A 21158-nucleotide genomic window follows, 5' to 3' on the forward strand; every position below is an offset into this window, starting at 1 on the left:
ATAAATACCTCACTATGCTATTTTGACTATGTCTGTCACCTGAGGGTCTGGCAGTCTGGTTTTAAAGAAGCCCTTTTATACCAGAACAGTTTGTTTCAACCATGATCTGTTGAGCACTTACTTTAGGTCACTGTCCTGAGCCCCAGGGTGTGATGTCCAGGTCAGAAGACCAAGGCAGCTCTGCCTTCGAAGGCGCTCATGCTTTCAGTTATTGATCACACACCCGGTGTGTACTGTGTGCTGGGTGCTCTTCACAATGTGTTACATTCACTCGCTTGCTCAGTTGACTAACAATCCCATGAGGTAGTTATAATTTATCCCCACTTTGCAGAAGAAGAATGTCAGGCTCAGAGATGCCAGTTACCTTTTTTAGAATAATTTTTTACTTTTCGATTAGTGTTGACATACAATGGTATATTAGTTTCAATAACAACATAGTTATTAGCCATTTACATAACTTACACCGTGATCACCCTGCTAAATCTAGTACCCATCTGACACCATAAATAACTAGTGCAGTCTCATTGACTGTATTCCCTGTGCTGCCGTTTACATGCCTGTGACTATTTTATAACCACCAATTCGTACTTTTTAATTCCCTTCATCTACTTCACCCAGCCCCTCATCTCCCACCGACCCCCAATCTAGCAAACATCAGTTTGTTCTCTGTATCTCTTAGTCTATGTCTATTTATTTATTTATTTTGTTTTTTAGAGTCCACACATAAGTGAAGTCATGTGGTATTTGTCTATTGCTGTCTGGCTTATTTCACGTAGCATGTTGTTGCAGGTGGCACAATTTCATTTATTTTCTGGCTGAGAAATAGTCCATTGTATACATGCACCACTTCTTTATCCATTCATCTGTTGATGGGTCTGTTGTTTTCATATATTGGCTGTTGTAAATAATGCAGTGAACATAGGTGTGCATACATCTTTTCAAATTAGTGTTTTGTGTTTCTTTGGATAAATACCTGAAAGTGGAATTGGTGGTCCTTCTTTGTCTATTTTTACAGCCTTTAGTTTTAAAGTCTATTTTGTCTGATAAAAGTATTGCTCCCTGGTTTGTTTGTTTACATTTTCATGAAATATCTTTTTCCATCCCTTTCCTTTCAGACTGTGTGTCTTTGAATCTGAAGTGAGTCTCTTATAGGCAGTATATGTAAAGATCTTGTTTTCTTATCTATTCAGCCACCTGTCTTCAGATTGGAGCATTTAATCAATTTACATTTGAAGTCATTGTTGATAGCTATGTCGTTTTTGACATTTTATTCTCTATTTTTTGTATCTTCTTTCCTTCTTCTTAAAGAAGACCCTTTAACATTGCATATAATACTGGTTGGTGGTGACGAACTCTTTTAGCTTCTTGTTTGGAAAGCTCGTTATCTCTCCCTCAATTCTAAATGAGAGCTTTGCTGGGTACAGTAATGCATTGCATGCCATTCCCTTCTGTCCTGCTAAGTTTCTGTTGAGAAGTCAGCTGACAGTCTTATGATAGTTCCTTTTTAGGTAAGTAACTGCTTTTTAAGTTTTCCTCTATCTTTAACCTTTGGCATTTTAATTATGATGTGCCTTGGTATGGGCCTCTTTGGGTTCATCTTGTTTGGGACTCTCTGCACTTCTTGGGCTTATATGTCTATTTCATTTGGCAGGTGAAGGAAGTTTTCCGTCATTATTTCTTCAAATGGGTTTTCACTTCCTTGCTCTCTCTTCTTCTGGTTCCCAATGTTGAGAATGTTGATATGATTGATGTTGTCCCAGAGGCTTCTTACACTGTTCTCATTGGCGAGGGGGATTCTTGTTTATTTATTTATTTTTGTTTTGTTTTTCCTGTTCTGATTGGGTGTTTTCTGCTTCCTTATCTTCCAAATTGCTGATTCTAATCCTCTGCTATCTCTACTCTGGTGTTGATTTCCTGTAGGGTATTCTTCATTTCACTTACTTTACTCTTCATTTCTGACTAGTTGTTTTGTATGTTTTCTATCTTCATATTTATGCTGCCTATCTCTTTATTGAAGTTCTCACTCACTAAGTTGTTCTACTTTCCCCCTAAGATCATTGAGCATCCTTATAAGCAGTGTTTTGAACTCTGCATCTGGTAGAGTCTTGTCTCCATTTTGTTTTGTTCTTTTTTTGGAAGTTTGTTCTCTTCTTTTGTTTGGAACATGTTTCTTTGTCCCTCATTTTGGCTGCCTCCGTGTGTTTGTTTCTGTGGATTAGGTAGAACTGCTATGTCTCCCAGTATTGGTAGAGTGGCCTTATGTAGTCGGTGTCCTGTGGGGCCCAGTAGGGCGGTCTCCCTGGTCACCTGAGCCTGGTGCTCTAGGAGTGTCCCTTGTGTGGGTTGTATGTGCCCTCCTGTTGCTCTGCCCACTGATCCAAACCGGCTAGAGCTTCCCATGTATTTTAGGCACCTTTCTAGCTGCTGCCCCAGTGCTGGAGCTCAGAGCTAGTGAAGCCACCAACTAGTAAGTCTGTGTGCAGGCCCATTAAGAGGAGTGCCTGGGAGTCCCGCAGCCTTCTGTCTCAGCCACAATTTCCCCTGGATTTCACAGCAAGGAGTTCTGGGGAATTCCCTTCCTGGCACTTTCTCTTGCATTTTATCTGGAAACCCTAGTTGTTAGTATTGGACTACATTGGTGGTAGTAGTGGTGGTGGTAATGAGTCCTTAAATACAGAGGTACTTATGTGATTGAAAAGCTGGACTTGGTGAAGTGCTGGTTGTCATAAGGAGGGAAAGAAGCAGGTGATGATAACCCTCCTAGCATGACTTCTCGTTTCTTTCTTACATACCTGGATATGCTGCTACCATTTGCTGAAATCAGAAACACTGAAGAAGGCCAGGTGTGGTGAGGCGGGGCCAGGGGGCTCCTGGATGAAACTGTCCAGCCCCCCCCAGCTATAGTGCCGACACTTACATAGACCCCAAAAGAGTCAAGGCCCTTCCCAACTATCACCCCTCACGAGGCATAGAGCTCAAAATTGATCTCCGCTTTGCAATTGGAACCAACTTCTCTTTCTGTCACTAGACAGAATCAACATCAAGCCAGTCAAGGCAAAGAGGACGAGGGTGAATGTGTCTTTTCCTTTGGTCCGACTTCCTTGTTATGCACTGAGCTCATTTATTGATGCGGTGGTTGGAATAAATCAGTTACACCATCTCCCTTTTGTCTTACTTCCCTTTTTATTTCCTGTTGCCATTTTTGCTCAGCAAGACAGGTTGCTGCTCAGCCCGCCCGTGGACTTCTGTGTGAGAAAGTTTACAAAGGATGAATGGTTCTGTGGGGGAGGTTCCAAACACGCCTGTTTTACAAATGCCTCTGCGCAGTGGAGGCTGGTATACAGTGTGAGCAGCGCAGAGGGCTTCCCTCGGCGTGAAGTGCAGTGCCAGGGCGACATTTCAAACTGCCGTTAAGGGGTGCATATTTCTGCATGTTAATTAGGAAGGGGGGGTGTCAGCATTCAATAATGTCATTGTTTTGCTTCCTAGAAGGTCTGCAAAAAAGCAGCTGCCATGGGCGTACTTTGGGGGGACACACAGATAAAAGCAGGGGTGAAGAGAGTTCTTGTTTGTCATTGAGGAAAAGGAGGCGGCTGGAGCCCTGCTCTTGGCAGGCCTTGGCAGCCTTCTGCCTCGACAGCTCTGTTGGCAAACTCTGCTATGAATGTTCTCTGTTGATAATGAAAGGAACCGGAGGGCATCTGTGTTGCTATTGGCTGCTCCTCTGCATAGGAAGACGGGAGGCCGGGGGCCAGGGAAGTTCGCTTGCTTCCTGCTCAGAGAGCCCCCGGGACTTGTGGAGGTGAGAGCAGAGATGTTGGAGAAGCACAGATCTATGTGTAAATACCAGTCATCACTCATGCATTGTGTGACTTTTCGTTTCTTTTAATGAAATGGGAATACTAGTGCCTTTTTCTGTAGGACTGCTAATAAAGATTACAGTAAGTGACTATTTGGCTAGTGACATGTGGTAGGTGCACAATAAATGCAACTTTGGTTAATGTCCTTTGAATATGTATTTGGACCACAATGCCCTCTTCTACTATGTAAAGCTTTCATTTGCCTACAACATCTGGCATGTTTAAGAATACAGAGTTTATCACATGCTAACTCAGAGCCAAGCACATCGTTGAGTACTCTATTATAGTATCTAATTTAATATTCACAAAAAACATATCAGGTGGGTACTATTCCTACCTTTATACCGTGGGAACTGCGGCTAGAAAGATGGAGGCCTTACCTGCTCAGGGTCACAAAACTAGTAATTGCTGTTGCCCTCTTCTGTCTTTTATTTAAAGCCAACTGACTGGCAAGAGCAAACATCTATTATAGGATGTTGGCTATTGTCCCGTGCACAGAAGTCATAGTCCTGTAGGGCGGAGCAGGTAGGACCAGGAAGAGTGAAAAGAAAGGGATGCGGATTTTGTGAATGACGCCATTAAGTGCTGAGCGAGCGAGTGGCGAAGTGAAGTGAAGCGGCTCTGGGGTGATTCACATGTCATTGGACTGGAAAGAAGCTGCCCTGAGTCATGCTATTACAAACCAGATCCGCAGCATAGCGATGCATGCTGCAATCCACGGTGCTGTCCCCACGCCAGTAACTCACGCTGCAAGGAACTCCCAAGTGACAGTTCGCGCCTGGCACCATGGTGGGTGTGGGGCTGCGATGGCGCCTAAGAACAGATGTGGTCCCTGCCTTCAAGGGCTTCAAGTCTAGAGGTGAGGACAGGTATTGATTAGTCAAGCAGTTTGATAAATACAGCAAAGGGCGTTGGGAAGGAGAGGGACAGGGTTCCCCGAGAACATACAAGAACCTGGAAGGGCAGCGTTGGTCCAGTGTGTGGAGTCAGATACTGTCCCTGAGGATGAGTGGGTGATGACGGCACAGGAAGCAGAGGGAAGGCTGGTAACCAGAGAGGAGCAGGTGCACAGCCGTGAGAAGAGGTGGGCACAGCGTGCATGTGGGCCTGAAGGAAAACGAGTGGGATGAGAGCAGAGAGAGCAGCAAAGAGCAACCTCGAACTGGGCCTGCGGAGCCAGCAAGGCCAGGCGTGCGTGGCCTGGGGCCCAGGCCAAAAAGGAGTTGCATCAGTGTCTTTGTCTTGATGTTCTATAGTGTAGCCATGTCAAAAGCATAGGTTTTGCCCATCCCCCCCCCCCAAAAAGTGTTTTGCCCCCTTGGGGCTGACCCTGCCCATGGAAAACGTCTGCTCCCGACTCCCAGCTACAGGTGGCCACTACCATGCTGTCCTACGTTGTCCTGTAGGAAGAAGACAAGTTGCCCTTTCCCCACCCCCAAAATTACAAAAGGAACATGGGACCAGGGACAGCCCTGGACCAGCCAGGCTGAGGCCAAGGAAGGCATTTCTACTGCTTTGGGTCTGGCTGGTCTTCATCTACCAAAGAGGAGTAAGTCCCAGTGCCAACCATAGTGCCTGGCATTAAACGCTTCTCCGTCAGGAAATACACGAGTGAATACTAAATGTGTGCAAAGTGAGAGGTAGTATAGACTTGATTCATCCTCGCTTAAAACTCAGGGAGCGGTTCTCCTTAAATATTTTATCAAGCTCTAAAAATTATTTGCAGCCCCCATTAATTTTTAAATGCATGTCAGAAGAAAATGTTTGCTTTGGCTTGGTGGTGGCCAGAGACTGCCTGTTAATTAAGGCGGCAGAGGCTTCCTGCTGCAAAGGGCCTGCCCCCCTCCAGCCGCCACCCCTGTTGAGTTTTCTTGTAGAGCCAGTTCTGCAAATAGCAACAGAGAGGCACACATTCCCGCTTGGGAGGGCGCCCGGCCACCTCGGGAAGTGTGTGTTGGCTAAGGTGGAGGCTGGGGGAGCCGTCTCCCGTCTCCTAGACACTGTGCAGCCTGCCAAGTGATGACCCAAATTAATTTTTTAATCACTTATAATTCTTTCCATGATTTTTATTTAATACCATTAAGTGATCCATATATTCTTCCCAGGGAGTCCCTGGTGTGTGCTGTCAGGTTTGTCTCTGTGCCACGGCTCGGCTGGGCTGGTTATTTATGACCAGAGTGCGAACTATTGACAAGGTGGAGAGTTGGCTGGAAGGGAGGGGATGTGCACTCACGTGGGAGGGCGGGGTCAGGCAGGGGAGGGGGAGAGTGAAGAGGGTGGCTGAGGCCCTGGAGAGGCCGATAACTGTGGCAAATGCGGGAGAGCATGGTGTGAAACATTCCGTTTTTAAATGTTGGTCACTAACTGAAAATTTTTTTAAAATATGTGAAAAAATATCTGGAAAGGAAAGTTGAACCTCTGCAATGAGATAACCCCTGGGTAGAGCTTTTCTGTGAAGGCCGTAGCCCTGTGGACGGTGAGGACTGCCGTAGCGATCGAAGGAATAACACCTCTGCTTACCACACCTTCTAGCTCATGGGCGCCTTCGGGAAAGCTACGTCATTTGAGCTTCCTGAGAATCCTGGGAGGTCGCTCCGGCTGGTGCTGTTTCGGAGAGAAGCTTCCCAATTCACAGAGACTGTATGAGACTGAGTATCAAACTTCCCACAGTTATCTGGGCCTTGGCAGGCTCGCTTGCTTATTCCTTTGTATCAAGGAATAACACCCAGTTGCCAGTGATCAGCATTTGAGACACACTGTGTCATTAATCCTCCCAATGAGGTATGACCAGCCTCAGTGTAAAGATTAGAAACGGGCACTATGGACATTAATAAGCACGTATCAGGCCTCATGCTAGCAGATTGGCATGGGCAAAGGCTTCCAATGGACCACCTCGTCTTACCCTCATAGCAGGTGTTCTGGGAGGAAACTAGATACTCTGAGGATCCAGTTTTACAGAAGAGAACAGGATTTTTACAGGTGAAATAACTTGCCCAGGGTTGCAAGCCAGTGGGGAAGCTGAGACTTGAATCACAGGCTACCTCTTCCAATTCTTTACCACCGTCGCGTGCTGAGCACCGCTAATGCCCATCCATTAGAGCAACCCGAATGGCATTGCAGGTAATTGACAGTTTGTCTTCCACAACAGCATTTACATGTGGTTCCACCTAATGAGATGCACCTTCCCTGTCTCCAATCATCATAAACTAGTTTCCAGAAACAGGAAACAACAATGGAGGAGTGGATTCTGCGGGGGTGCTTTTTGTTGTGTTTTAGAAATCTGCTAATCATTTATTAACTTAAGAAAGACCCTGGACTTGGAAACGGAGGCAAATCCGCACACATTTGTCAAATTTAGGTACCACTTTTACTTTCTAGACATTTATTTCTGTCATGAACAAGATTTCTAAGTTTTAGCTGATTCTTAAATGACGATGGTTTTGTGAATATTACTTCGGTTTAATGGCCCTGAAAAAGTAATATGATTGTAAAAATATATTCCACACCTTTCAGTGGAAGAATTACTTGTACACATTGCCTTAGTTTAACCTGTAAGTCAGAAATACACATGATGCTTTGATGTGATTGGAAGGAATTGGAATTAAATTCAATAAAAGCTCTACTTTTTCTTCACTATAAAAATTTTTTTAAAAAGTTAGCTTTCTTCCCTAAACCTTTCTGATAGTCTTCGGTTAGTGGGAAAGTCAGCCCGTAGCTGAGGGACAGTGAAGCCGAGTCAGGGCCCTTGTGTGTGCTCCTTCCTCACATACCTGGCAGCCCCTGAAACACACATGGGGCCTTTCCTCTGGCTGGTTCTGGTCCCTGTGCCTTGAAGTTGGAACCTGGAAGGACTGGGGGAAGAGAGGGATACGTCTGTCACCTTCCGTGAAAGGCCACAGAATGTGCGTCTGTGGTCTCCGCCTGTGGCCTCGGGTCCAAGCCTGGTGCCATCGGCCGCGGCCCTTTTCAGTTGGAGGGTTCAGAGTTCCCCCATGACCACCTTGCACCCCCTCAAAGAGAGTGGCTGTGTATATGCATAACGTGGTGATTCAGAAACTATATTAAAGAGATAATACTCATTGAAAAAGTTTTAATTATAAAAATCAAGCTTAAAGAAGCAAATTCTCCATCACTTGTGTCTCATGCAGAAGTTACTGCCTCCTTATCCTTTGTGCTTCTATAATAAAGTGTATGTTTTTTAAATTTTTGTTCTATGTAATTGTGAATTGAGGTTAGACAGTGGGATGAGATCCTTGGAAAGGATCGGGATTTCTTGTGATTTACAGGTTCTTCTTTGCTAAGCCAGAACAGCAAGGCTGGCTTAGGACACGTCTTAAAGGGCTCAGTACACCTGGCCCGCCCGGCTTCCGCTAAAGCCCCGAGATGGGGACTGGATCAGGGACTTCTTAATGTTGATGTTTTTTATCATCCACTCACGGAATAGTATTGATTATAAGCTGTATTTTTCCAGCTTTGGCCATTTATGAATCACCTTCATGATTTTTGTCCATATCTGAACATAATGTCTATATAGTTTTTTTTTAAAAAGCGTACTTTTTAACTTAAATTTTCAAAAGGAAGCTCCTCACTACTATTGCTGTGCTTTATTTAATTGATTAATTTCTTATTCTATACTAGAGTCCTGGTGAAGGAAATTCCTGCACTGGGGGGGGGGGGGCCTTGGCTCCCCACGGGGATTGGGCCAAAGCCAGCAGTCAGACATCCTTAGTGCTGCTGTGCTCACCAGCGTGAGCCTGGCTTCTGGCTGGGTGGCGCTCCCCCTGTGGGAGTGCACTGACCACCAGGGGGCAGCTCCTGCATTGAGCATCTGCCTCCTGGTGGTCAATACGCATCATAGTGACCGGTCGTTCCGCTGTTCGGTCGATTTGCATATTAGCCTTTTATTATATAGGATAGTTGCCTTTTTAAACTGTAGGCTAAAAAAGTCAATTTTAAAAATATTGTTTTTATTTTTTATTTGTTATTTTATTTTTTATCACCATTTATCCCCTCTCTGCCCTCTTCCACTTCCACCCCCCACCCCCCACAATCACCACACTGTTGTCCCTGTCCATAATTTTAAAAGTAACCTTTAAGCCTTAGCTGTTTTGGCTCAATAGATAGAGCATCAGCCCAAGGACTGAAGGTTCCCGGGTTCGATTCTGGTCAAGGCCATGTACCTCGGTTGCAATGTCAATACCCAGCCCTGGTCAGGGTGCGTGTGGGAGGCAACCAATCAATGTGTCTCTCTCACATCGATGTTTCTCTCTCTCTGTCTCTCCCCCTCCCTTCTTCTCTCTCTAAAAATCAGTGGGAAAAATGTCAAGTGAGGATTAACAACAATAACAAAAAAAGTAAGCTTTGTATTACTACCATAATTTACTAATTAGTTTTTTTTCTAGTGCACATTAAAAATATACACACTTATTCAAATTGAAAAGTCCATCCATGTACCACCCAGGAGCACATTCTGGTTGGGTCTTAACCAAACTTTGGGGGAAAGTGGCTGAGAAAAGATGGGTAATTACTAGAAGAATGACGCATAAGGGTTTCCACCGTTGACACAGTTTCTGTTAAAACTTGGCAAGGTTGTTCCCACCCAGGATGACCCTGAGCGCTAAGCCTGCCACTCAGTTAAAGAGGCGCCACGTGGTGTCACTGCCTTCTTTGTAAAACCTGCCCTCGTGAGGAGCCCCTTCTGAAGGGAAGGTGACCTCCACTTGGTCGGCCTTGAGGGTGCAGCCAGTAATGAATTTTTTATGTTCTGTGAGGCGCACTCTCAATTGGACTCAGCATTCTGCTAGTGCATATATGTAAACGGGTGACCAATTGAAATTCCGATGTAATGAGGGTGAAGTGTTGCTATTCAGCGCAGCCGCCTTTGTTTTGAGTCTAGTAAGTTCTTTGCACCAAAACAATGCAGCTTTCCTTCCAGCTTCTGAAATGTCCAGCTGGATACCAACAACATCTTTTCCAACCCATTTCAGAAGCGAAATACAGTCTGTTCTGCGTTTTGTTTTGTTTTGTTGTTTTTTCCAGCTTAAATACATTATTTTAAAATGTGCTGAGACAGTTGGATGTGAAGTCTTGAAAAAAACAACAACAAAGTATTCTTTCTGAAACATGCAAATGTGTCTCTCCGTCGCCTAGGAAACTATTATGGGACACCCAAACCTCCCAGCCAGCCGGTCAGTGGGAAAGTGATCACGACGGATGCCTTGCAAAGCCTTCACTCCGGCTCCAAGCAGTCGACCCCCAAGCGAACCAAGTCCTACAATGATATGCAAAATGCTGGCCTAGTCCATGCGGAGCTCGAGGAGGATGATGGTCCTGAAATGAACAGCAGCTTCACAGGTAAAGCCCGGATGGTGTTCCCTGTCCCCGGACTTGGGGAAAGGGGGTGGTGGGAGGCTTTTTGCAAATTGTAAGGTTTCTGTTCTCAAGAGGAATTAGGAAGGGTCACCAGGATTCACCCTGACCCCTCATGCTGGGGAGAGGTGTCTTTTCCTGTCTATTTATCATGTTGCTTCACAAGACTGTTCTAACTTCACCCAAATATCTGAAAGGGGCTGGAGGGACAGGTTTGTAGAGAAAAACCAGTGTTGTTTCTGCCTCTTGAAAACTATGTGTAGAAGGCTATTTGTATATTGTCTGTTAATTTCCTGGCGTGACACTGTTCCATTGTTATGGCTGACGGCTGACAAAGGGAAATATGAGAATTGGTTTAACAGTTTAGTAACAAGCGATGCCCTTTGGAATGCTGGCACCATGTGCATCATACCTTTGTGAGTAGAGCTAGAGTGAAGATATATCATGTGTCTATTAACATGGGGAAATTTTACATCGTATGCCCGATACGATGGGAGATAATAAATGCCCTGCTTACCTGTTGCATATGCGTTCTGTATCAGATGGCACATATTACTCAGTGCATTACCTACTTGTATATATTCAGGCTGCCAGCCCCCACACTTAGGTAAGACCCCTGTATTTTACGAAGGGGTCTTCAAGGACAGGCCTCTGCATGTGGCTATCCTGTTGGTCTTGCACGTTTCCAGGAAGCACCATTCACAGAAGCTATGATGGATGTTTCCTGGGTTGGTGCAGTGACCTAGAACTGTCCAAAAATACTTTTCACTCTATGGGTGTTTGACCTTATATAGTAACTCAGAACGTAACAACTGCATGTTAGGTGAGTTACTACCGTCTACTAGTATTATGTTGCGACTTTGAAGAATATCTGTTTCTTCTATTTTTCCTATACTTAAATATTTTCTCTTAATATTTTAGGGTTACAGTTCTTTGCAGCACATGAATCTTCCTCTCTCGTATTGACCTCTTCTCACTTCACCCCAGTCAGCCATTACTTGATTAGACTTAATTCAAATAAAGGGGAGATTACTTAAACTGTATTTTCTTCCTTGTGCTACCAAGTGTAATGGAATACACTTGAAGTTGTAGTTTCTTCTGGGCGCAGATCATCTTTGCTAGCGTCAGTCTGATCATGTAAATTCTTAGGGGAAACTTTGTGTTACTTGAATGCTTTCTATAGCCTATATGGGCCTCTCTGAGGTTTTCTCATTTTTTAAAGCTCAAAAACCTAAAATTCCTCAACATGGCAATTAAAAACATTCTTGATGACTTTCTTATCTACCAGTAGCCTGATCCCTCTGCAAGACTCATTGGAAAAAGCAGGAGGAGACCTAGTTTGCTCTCCTAGCTTGCTTCTTAGCCGTTTCTCATTATGAACATAGTATCTACTTCTCACATTTGCAAAATAACCAGCTAGGACTAAGTCATGCCTGTGTTCCCCCTTCCAGCTCTAAGAGTTTGATTCCATGAAAATTGCCATTTTCTCCATTAGAATGGGCTAGGCCAGCGGCTAACTTGTAGCTGCAATAGCTAGGAGAAACTTGCCATCCTTTACATATTGAAATTAGGTTCTTTCAACCAGTTAGAAATAAATATTTTATGGATTTATAGTTAGTAGCTCTCATTGAAATGAAAGCAGATTTAAAAAGTCAATATTTCTTTTGAAAATAGCTAATATTTTAATGCTTAATCTTTCAACAAATAAGAAGAGCAAATCTTGATATAACCCAAAACACAGACGTGGACACAGAAACAGAAGTCCTATGGCGTCACGTGCCGTGAAACAGTCCTGCCAAGCATCTGGGTGGGCCCCAGGGAGCTTGCGCCTTTATTTGTCCTTCATTTCTTAAGTAGATTTCTTGGGAGAAAGCGCATAGGGGTAGTTGACTCTAGGTCTTGATGCCTTTCCTATTTCTAATACTAAAATCTCTGTCTCTAGAAGCCATGCCTCAGAAAATCTGTCCCCATAAAACCTCCACTTGAAATCCTGGCATCAAAAGAAATGCTTTCTACAGCCTATATGGGCCTCTCTGAGGTTTTCTCATTTTTCTTCTGGGCGCAGATCATCTTCGCTAGCATCAGTCTGATCATTAGTTTCTGCACAGAACAGTGGCACCTGATTGTCTTATTCGGATGCCTGCTTTAATGCCAAGAAAGCCGATAGGACGCACAGAGAACTGGCCTCAATATACACATTGATGGGACATCCTCCGTATGTAAGGAATGTGTTGAATGAGTGCCCCCTCACTTACCAAACTACAGCTGTGACGGCTGATAAACCTTCATACACTAACTCATGTAAATTCTTTCAAATAATTGGCACTCCCCGTCTATGATACGTGTATCAAACCAGCTGTGTCAAAGCATCTTGCGCTCTGAACCCCTTTAATAGCAACCCACCAGCCACTTTGAGCATAGAGTGGCAATAGCATAAAGATTGCATGTTAACAGTCTTTCCTGGTGATTCTTATGTACGTGTAAGTGGGGGAAGTGGACATTCCAAAGACATACCAGAAATGAATACATGGTGGCTCCTAGCGAAGTAAGGGTGAATCTTTCCATTCTTGCCAAGTTTTGAATTTATTCTTTATTGATTAGTAATTTCAAAATGTTTCTTCTCTCTTTGCCTAATTTCCTTTCTTCCTTCAAATGTATAGCTGTTAAAGGGAATTTAGGCGGTTGAGTTGTTAAGGAGGCCAAGGGCAGCCTTGATTTCAGGCATGAAAGTCAGTCACAGGTATTAGGTGACTTTCTGTGTCTTTCATCTCTGCTTTCCTCTGTGTCAGGCAGGATTGGCAAGCTGTCAAGAGGGTCACCCAGACCTGCAGTATGAGAACCCATCAGCTTAATGTCTTCAGCATCAGGGGCTAACCTCTTGACTGATAAGAGCTAAACTTTCATGCCTGATGTTCATTGGTTTGCCTTGGATCATATGCCTGATCCAATCACAAATACAAGAGAGACAGGAGTGTGAATTGGGCCCCCTGTGTGATCTAGCAGTGAATTTGAGGCAGTCCCCGGAGACCTGGAATAAAGGGGATGGTTTTTAAAGGGAGGTCTAAGTGGTGGTAGCGGAAGAGGAGAGAGATGCAGAGTGAGGAAAGACCACAGACAGCCTCTCGGTGTGCAGAGGTTTTGGTGGTGGTTTCATAGGTCCATCTCCATCCAGCTTTTGGATTACCTTTGTCATTGGGAGCTGCTAATCAGAAAAGATTTGAAGTATAGCCTTCCATTATTCCTCAGTCTGCATTCAGTAAGTCAGAAATGTCTACAGTACAATCACTATGGGAGATAGAAAGTAACTCCGTCACTGATTTTATGTTTTCCAACCCCATAGAGATTGACATTGGCCTCTATAAAAATTCAACCAGAATGTCAGCATTGCATCTGTGGATACTTTGATGACATCACCTCTTGATGTTTCTGGTTAATAAGAAGGAAAGAGACTCATGTACTTGGAGGCTTCTTTTTAAGACCCAAGTCAAATCCATCCACCTACATAATACTGTTCTGGGAGAACTGTCTTGGTTTTCACGGGAACATTCTCCTCACTTTTTGCAAAAGTGACTCACTGGTGTAACTCTCTGCATTGTAAACTTTTACATACTTTCCAGCTTGATTGGTGAATCTTTGATCTTTGCCACTGTCTACCAAAAATGCTTTAAATAATTTATGCAAAATGGACAAGAATGCCACTATATCGTTTTCATTGTGGACTTCTTTCTCACCTTCAAAAGTCCTCTGAGCCATGAAACCACATGATTCCCCGGAATGACAGTTCAGCTCCTCTGTGTTTTGATGACCTTCTCTTCCTCTTTTCTTTTTTTATGGCCTTTGTAGTTTAAGAAACTTTAGGGTTTGAGTCATGATCTGTTTCTTCTTTGACACTTTCACGATTGTAAGCAGTGTATCATTTGAGCATGTTTTTCTCTTCTTTATTTTTAGGTAAAGTAACTTTGGTCTATCATTTTGATGTTTCTGCTTAAAAACCTTTATCTAAAGCAAACAGAATAGTCAATGGTCAGAAAGGAGGAGAGGGTGAGGGCTTGGAGGTGCAGACAGTGCTTGGTGCTGTGCCTCCGTTTGGGGTTTGATGAATGATTGTCTCCTCTGTCTCTCTCTCTCCCACGACTGCACAGCCGATTCTGCTGATCAGGAAGAGCACAGCCTGCAGGAAGCAACGCTCCCACCTGTGAATAGTAGCCTCATCGCTGCCCCCATCACGGACCCTTCTCAGAAGTTCCCTCAATACCTACCTCTTTCCGCAGAGGATAATCTAGGTCCTCTACCTGAGAACTGGGAGATGGCCTACACCGAAAATGGAGAAGTCTATTTTATAGAGTAAAGTATCCCGTTCTTTCTTCCTGGCTCTGTCCCTGTCTTTCGTTCCCCTTCCTCCCTCTCTCTAGCAGCTACAGATGCAGCATAAATCTGAAAGGACTGATCACAGGCTGGTGGAGTTCTTTATTCAATTTAATAAGCTTTGCACAAAAAAGCAATTAGCATATCATCCTAGTCATTGAGCCTGAATAGCTTGAGGAAACATACAGTCAATAATTTCCTTAAAGAGTTAGACAACTAAATTATGGTGTATATTTAAATTATGGTCTAATATACTAAGAATATATTTAGCCATTAAAAATAGGTAACTCATTTGCTTATTTTCTCTTAGATGGGTTGCAGTTTTCTTTTTGTTGAGTTTTAAGAGTTCTTTATGTATTCTGGATACAATGCCTTTATTATATTTGTCATTTGCTCACATTTTCTCCAAGTCAGGATTTTCTTTTTATTGTCTTAACTGTGTCTTGTGAGGAGCTGGAAGTTCTTGATTTTGATGAATTAAGAACTTACCAATTTTCTAATTTATAAATATTTTTTCTGTTGTGGCTTGTGCTTTTAGTGTACTAGCTAAGAAATCTTTGCTTAACTCAAAGTCATCAAGCAGTCACTTTCTACTATATTTCTTGCAGAAGTTTTATAGCAAATAAATTAACCTCAACCTCCACCTTATACCTCAAACAAAAAAAACCCCTCAAAATAGATCACTGCAGACTTAAGTGTAAAATGTAAAGCAATAAAACTTAGGAAGAAAACACTATAAAAAACATACAGATTTTTTCTAGATTGGGATCTAGGAATAAGCAAAGAAATCTTAGATTTGACATCATACACATGACCCCCTAAAAGGATAAATTCAACTTCATCAAAATGAAAAACTTTGGCTTAAGAAAAGACTCCGAGAAGAGGATAAAGAGACAAACAATAGACTGGGAAAAATATTTGCAAACCCGGCATCTGAAAATTGACAGGCATTTAGAATATATAAAGAACGCTCAAATCTCAGCAGTATAAAAAATAAAAATCCTCTTAGAAAATGAGTTCAATACATGGGCGTACATCTCACCGAAGAGGGCGTCCAGGTGACAGGTAAGCACGTGAGGAAACATTCAACACCGTTAGCTGCACATTAAAGCTACGAAGGTATCATTACGCACCTATTGGGATGGCTAACATAAAAAACAGTAACAACACCACATGATGGCAAAGATGCAGAGAAACTAGATCATGCACGCAGGGCCAGTGGTATGTAAAATTGTATGGCATTCTAGAAAACGGTCTGGCAGTTTCTAAAAAACTAAACCTGTGACTACAACATCACCCAGCAGTTGCACCTTTGAACACCTACATTCACAGGAAAACCTGTACATGGATATTTAAGTAGATTTATTCCAAATAGCCCAAAACTGGAAACAACCCAGATGTCCTTCAGTGGTAAACTGTGGTCCGTTCATGCCAGGGAATACGATTCAGGGCAGTTGGGCAGCGCGTTGACTTCTCCGAGGTTTTTCTGGCCCTGGTGTATTTATGTTAGGTGACTTTGGGTTGCCTTCACCTCGTCTGAATCACAGCGTGGGCCGCTGCCATTAATGATATGCATTAGCTGCCTTGAGCCACTTGCATGAAATGAGGGAGTTTCCCATGGTCATGAGAAGTCTTATGTAATAGAGTGAATGAAATAGCAGCCTCCTGTGTGAATCCCCACGTTCACGATTTAAGTCACAGCAAATTTAAAATAAATTGGGGTTTGCTCTTCAGCAAATGTGAAGACTAAATACGTCTAGTCAGCCGCGGACAATACAGACAAGGGGTGTCATTTGGAACTCATTTTAAAAAAATGAACCTGGGATACCATTTCAGCTCTCAATACTGGGGTGATTATATCTTCTGTTGAGTAAAAAGCCCACCAGAGTCTTTCCCTCGACCACCTCCTAATTCCTAACCGGGGCTCTCTGGTCTGGGTTTGCTGTCGCAATGAATCTGTAGTTGAAGAGCAACTGTTCAAGAATGTAAAGTTTTTTTTGTCACTGAGCTCTCTGCTTTTCCTTTTTAAATCTATTTCTTGTTTCTGTTTCTGGATTTCAGCCATAACACAAAAACAACGTCTTGGTTAGACCCTCGGTGCCTGAGCAAGCAGCAGAAGCCTCTGGAAGAGTGTGAGGATGATGGTAAGGGGCGTGGCAGCTCTCCTTTTAAAGGAGTTCCGTGTTTGTTCCAATCTTAGAGAGTTGTAGCAGAGTCGACCAGTTTTCACAGTGAGTTTTCAAAAGGGAATCCAGTTTCTAGTAAGTGCACTCAGGTTTCCAAAAGCAGAAGGGGAGTCAGTAGACTTGTTCAGAAGAATGATTTGTGTGCACATAAAGGCAGATGCGCAGCTATGTTCCCATTGGAAACAGAACTTTACACAGTCAGGCAGCATTCACATGAAGATACAGCCTCTGCCTCCAGGAGCTTGGAGAAAACTAAAAGAATAGAGAATTGCCTATCGAACCCTAATCCTATAGTATGAAATTCTTAGGGGGGAAATCAGTAGCTTTTCTTAAACTGTCCGTGTTTTATGACTATTATTTCCCCAGATGTTGGTGTCAGGAAAGCAGATCTTGACTTGTTTGGGAATCTCTGTGTAAGTTAGAATATATCCTAAACACCTAAAAAGTGTATTTTTCCAAGAAAGGGGCTGAGGTGTTACCCTAGCCCACTCTCCTCGTTATCTCAACAAAGAATCAACTGGCTAGAAAGGTTACTGTTTTAAAAAGTTTATTTCAAGGCTGTGGGATTTCTAACTGCTTTTCCAAAATGAAAAAAATTAAGACAGAACAAACATGTTCCTTCTCAATACACCCAAGTCTTTCCCAAGCTCTACCAAAATTACTTCTTGGCATGGACGAGTTAAAAGGGAAAGGGTTTGCTTTGCTACTCATTATTCATTGCTGGCATTTGAATTAGTGTCATTATTGAATTAGTATAATTATCTTACTGTAAGATAGTGAACCTTTAGTAATGTGTGCTGTGAGGCAGAATTGTTATGTATACACGTGTTTGAAAAGGTAAGCAGTGAAGTACAACCTATCAGACTAGCATGTACTCCAGGACACTTCACTGCTCACGGGCTGCAGATGACATGGCATGAACGTAGACTTGCATGTTCATATTTATCTGATTGGCTGATAAGGCATGACAGAGATGCCCATTTTATTTGGTTGCTTAGTCCGTTCCTGAAGAAGGAATGGAGCAGGTGTGGTCGCTGCAGTATTTCGCGTGTGTAAGGGCTAATGGACTATCCTGACTATTCACACGTTCAGTGTGACATATAATACAGAGGTGACGGATTTTCAAAGATCAGGACATAATATACATTCAACCGTCAAATGTCATGGAACAAAATTTAAAACTTTACTTGAAGCCTGACGATTCTGAAGTCACTTCAGGCGCTGGTGTTACCATAGGGTCTTTCATGTCAGTATCCATCATAATTACACTGGGAATGTGTGAAAATGCCTGTGAACATAAATTCAGAGGTTGTGGAGAACTCCAATAGTTTTTATTGAGAAAAAAAGTGTTAATGCAGTAAGAGTATTGACTAGAATTACTGAATGGATTTGTTACCAAGACTAGTAAGTTTTAATTCTTAGTTTTCTTATCATTGGTGTTAATGTTATTTCCTTTGGAACAAGTATGTATTCAGAACAAAAGCACTTAGTTTAGTAATTATCCCTCAACACTAGGATTCACATATTCTTTTTCTAGCAGAAATTGTATGTATGCCTATGTGCCTGTGTACACTAACAGTATACTAGTAAATATATAACCAGATTATAGCACCGTGACTAATACAGGTTCCTATACCTGCATTGTCTGCTGCCAGGTAACACAACGCTGCCTTGTACTGTGTATGTCCTAACACAAAGCAGACTAACATTGTTGGTCACAGGATTGTTTCTGTATTTCTTTCGAGTCTTTGTAGACATGCTACATGCTGGTTAGATGTGCAGTCCCCTCACAGAATACTGACATTTCACATCTATTCATTGAGTGCCTTCTACCTGTCAGGTGCATCCTAGGAACTTCAGATGGATCAGTGAACGCGATAAACAAAAAGCCCTGCTCTCGGAGAACCTCAATTCTAATCATTTGTCACTCTAAGTGTTTTTGTTAAACGTTGTGTATCCTCCAGAGTATCGCTCAGAGTGCGTTCCCATGACCTTGCCCACAGATGCGATTAGGTCGCTTCATTACATGTCTTACATAGAGGACTCGTCCCAGTTTTCCTTTCATCTTTATTTGTGTGAGCTTGGGCTTGTCTCCCCCTCCGGAAGGATGGGGGTGATTGTGCTCGCTTTGCCCCTCTGTCACCTGGCATAGTGACTGGCACAGAGTCGGTCTCATTAAATAATTATTGAAGCAATAAATGAATGCCCCCAAAGACATTATTAAATAATATCCAAATGGGCATGCTCATGAAAGCTTTACGTAAATCATATTCCTCTTTGAGAAACAATGCCAGCATCAAAACGTATTGTTGGCAGTTGTATAGTCTTTAAATAAAAAGTGCATAAGGTGCTTTCACATCTATTCATTGAGTGCCTTCTATCTGTCAGGTGCATCCTAGGGCCATGTGGGTTATAAGTCAGCAATCGATTTGAGAAATGGTTAGTCCATCTCATGTGCCCAAACCACACGGCACTGAGCCAATTGCACCAGTGAAAGCAGCGTGATCCCTGGTTTGGGGGCTCACTGTGGAGGGATAGCCCCCGCTCGGGCGCCAGAGGGACTTTATGTATGAAATGTGTGTGCTGTCCTGTGTTCTCACCACAGGTAATAAAATGTTTGGCTGATAGCAAGGGGGAGGGGGAGGGTCCAAGAATGGAAGGCACCTTCACTTGCGTTGCTCACAGAAATTATCGAGAATATTCTCATTCTAATATTTCCGAGCTCTTTGACTTAGAAAACTCATGTAACATAAACTGCCTCCTTCAGGGCAGCCTTCAAGCTTTGCTTCCCTAATGTGCATCATCGTGACGTAATCCATCTTCCTAACCCCTCGTTGTCCAGTCTGCATGCTCAGTGTGTGCCCGCCCCCAGGCAGCAGTGTCGCTGGGAAGTTAAGTGATGCTGCAGTTGTGCGTGTAGTTGCCTCGCTGATGAGAGGGTTACTGGAGGATTAAAGGACTCCTATGGAAAGGTCTAACAGCACAGTTGGTCAGTAATAAGGACTTTTCGCTTAAGAGCACTGAAACCACAAAGGTATTTTCATCTTTAACAACCAATCAAGCTCCATTTTGCAATGGGAGTAAATGAGCCATATAATTACGCTCAATATCAGCCCTCGCCGTTTGGTGATTTACACTGAGGTAGGTCTCCGTTTATTAGCCACAATGCAGGTAAGGACTAAGTCACGGAATGTGTTTGCTGCTGTGTTTCTGAGGGGAGTTTCTTTCCTGGTGCCGGTGTCTGAATTGTTTTCTCTTTTCTGTCTCATTCCTGCTACTCCTTTGGAGAAGAAGGGGTCCACACGGAGGAGCTGGACAGTGAACTAGGTAAACCCGCAGCTGCGGCTGTTGCATGACTCCCCGCCATGGCTTTGTCGCCAGCGAATGGCTTACGCGCCGGGTTCTTTAGTTTGCATTCTCCAACTAGGAGTTTCATTCCAGTTTACCCACCAGGGGTCAGTCTTACAGCCCACATGTCTGACTGCAGATCATTGGAGCTGTAATCAGTTCCTTCTACAGAGAGGAAGCGCTCACAGCGGGTGCTGGGCATGCTTGTGCCTTGAGGATTAAGAAAAAAAACAGAGGGATAGAGGCTTGCCACGCCCCTTGAACTCTCTCATGTAACCTTTCTCAGCCTTGTTTTTTATGTGTTTGGTGGATAATACCAAAAAACCAAAGCAAAACTAATAAAAACCTATCAGACTAATTCAAGGATCATTACAAGAGCAACACTAATACAATAATTTCAATGAGTATTAGCTGAATAGTTACTGTCGTCAGTATTGTGTTGTTATTAAGTCATTGGCCACACGTTTGTACCTGTGGTGACTGTGGCCCATTTCCTTAGGGTGTATGTATCTATGTAAATCAAGTCTTGACTACCCTAGCTGTGATCAGTTAGAAATTATTCACATTAGCGGAAAATGCCAAACTCTGTTACCCTTCTTTGCTACCGGACTGCATGAATACTGTTCCCTGCTCAGTTACCTGTTCAATGTTGTTCATATCAGTTGGCATGCCATCTGCTCCCTCCACAGAAGGATCGACAGCAAAGCTCCAGTTCGGCTAAATTGCACTAGAAGCCTTGGCTGATTGAGAATTGACCATAGTATATTTTTAAAATAGAAAATTGTTTAACATCAGTGTGAAAGGAACTGTCCTGAGATCATTAAACCAGCCTAGCATTTAAAGATTGCCTTAACTGAAAAGAATGAATATTTCATACAGAATATTATTTGATTTTGTTTGATAGATAAAGACCGGAGTTATGATATACTAGAATTTAGCTCTGTTTTTCTTAATGTTTGGACATATTCTCATGTAATTGATGGATATGCCAGTGATGGTCGATAACCATTTATAGATCTATTTTAAACAT

The 21158-nt window shown here is 43.1% G+C and overlaps 1 protein-coding gene across 7 annotated transcripts in view; it reads left to right on the plus strand.

Annotated features, from left to right (window-relative positions):
• Positions 1-21158, plus strand: part of MAGI1 (membrane associated guanylate kinase, WW and PDZ domain containing 1) — a 535490-nt gene that overhangs the window by 439174 nt on the left and 75158 nt on the right. For 5 of the 7 annotated variants that reach the window (XM_006089030.3, XM_023754043.1, XM_023754044.1 and 2 more), the window contains exons 4-7: positions 10011-10214; positions 14372-14573; positions 16656-16738; positions 20072-20107. In XM_006089030.3, the coding sequence (XP_006089092.1) occupies positions 10011-10214; positions 14372-14573; positions 16656-16738; positions 20072-20107 (525 nt within the window). The remainder of the gene's footprint in view (positions 1-10010; positions 10215-14371; positions 14574-16655; positions 16739-20071; positions 20108-21158) is intronic. The other 2 variants (XM_006089032.3, XM_023754047.1) reach the window with 1 other exon arrangement.

The sequence above is a fragment of the Myotis lucifugus genome, unplaced genomic scaffold, assembly GCF_000147115.1.
Source record: "Myotis lucifugus unplaced genomic scaffold, Myoluc2.0 scaffold_55, whole genome shotgun sequence".
NCBI classification, from domain to species: domain Eukaryota; kingdom Metazoa; phylum Chordata; class Mammalia; order Chiroptera; family Vespertilionidae; genus Myotis; species Myotis lucifugus.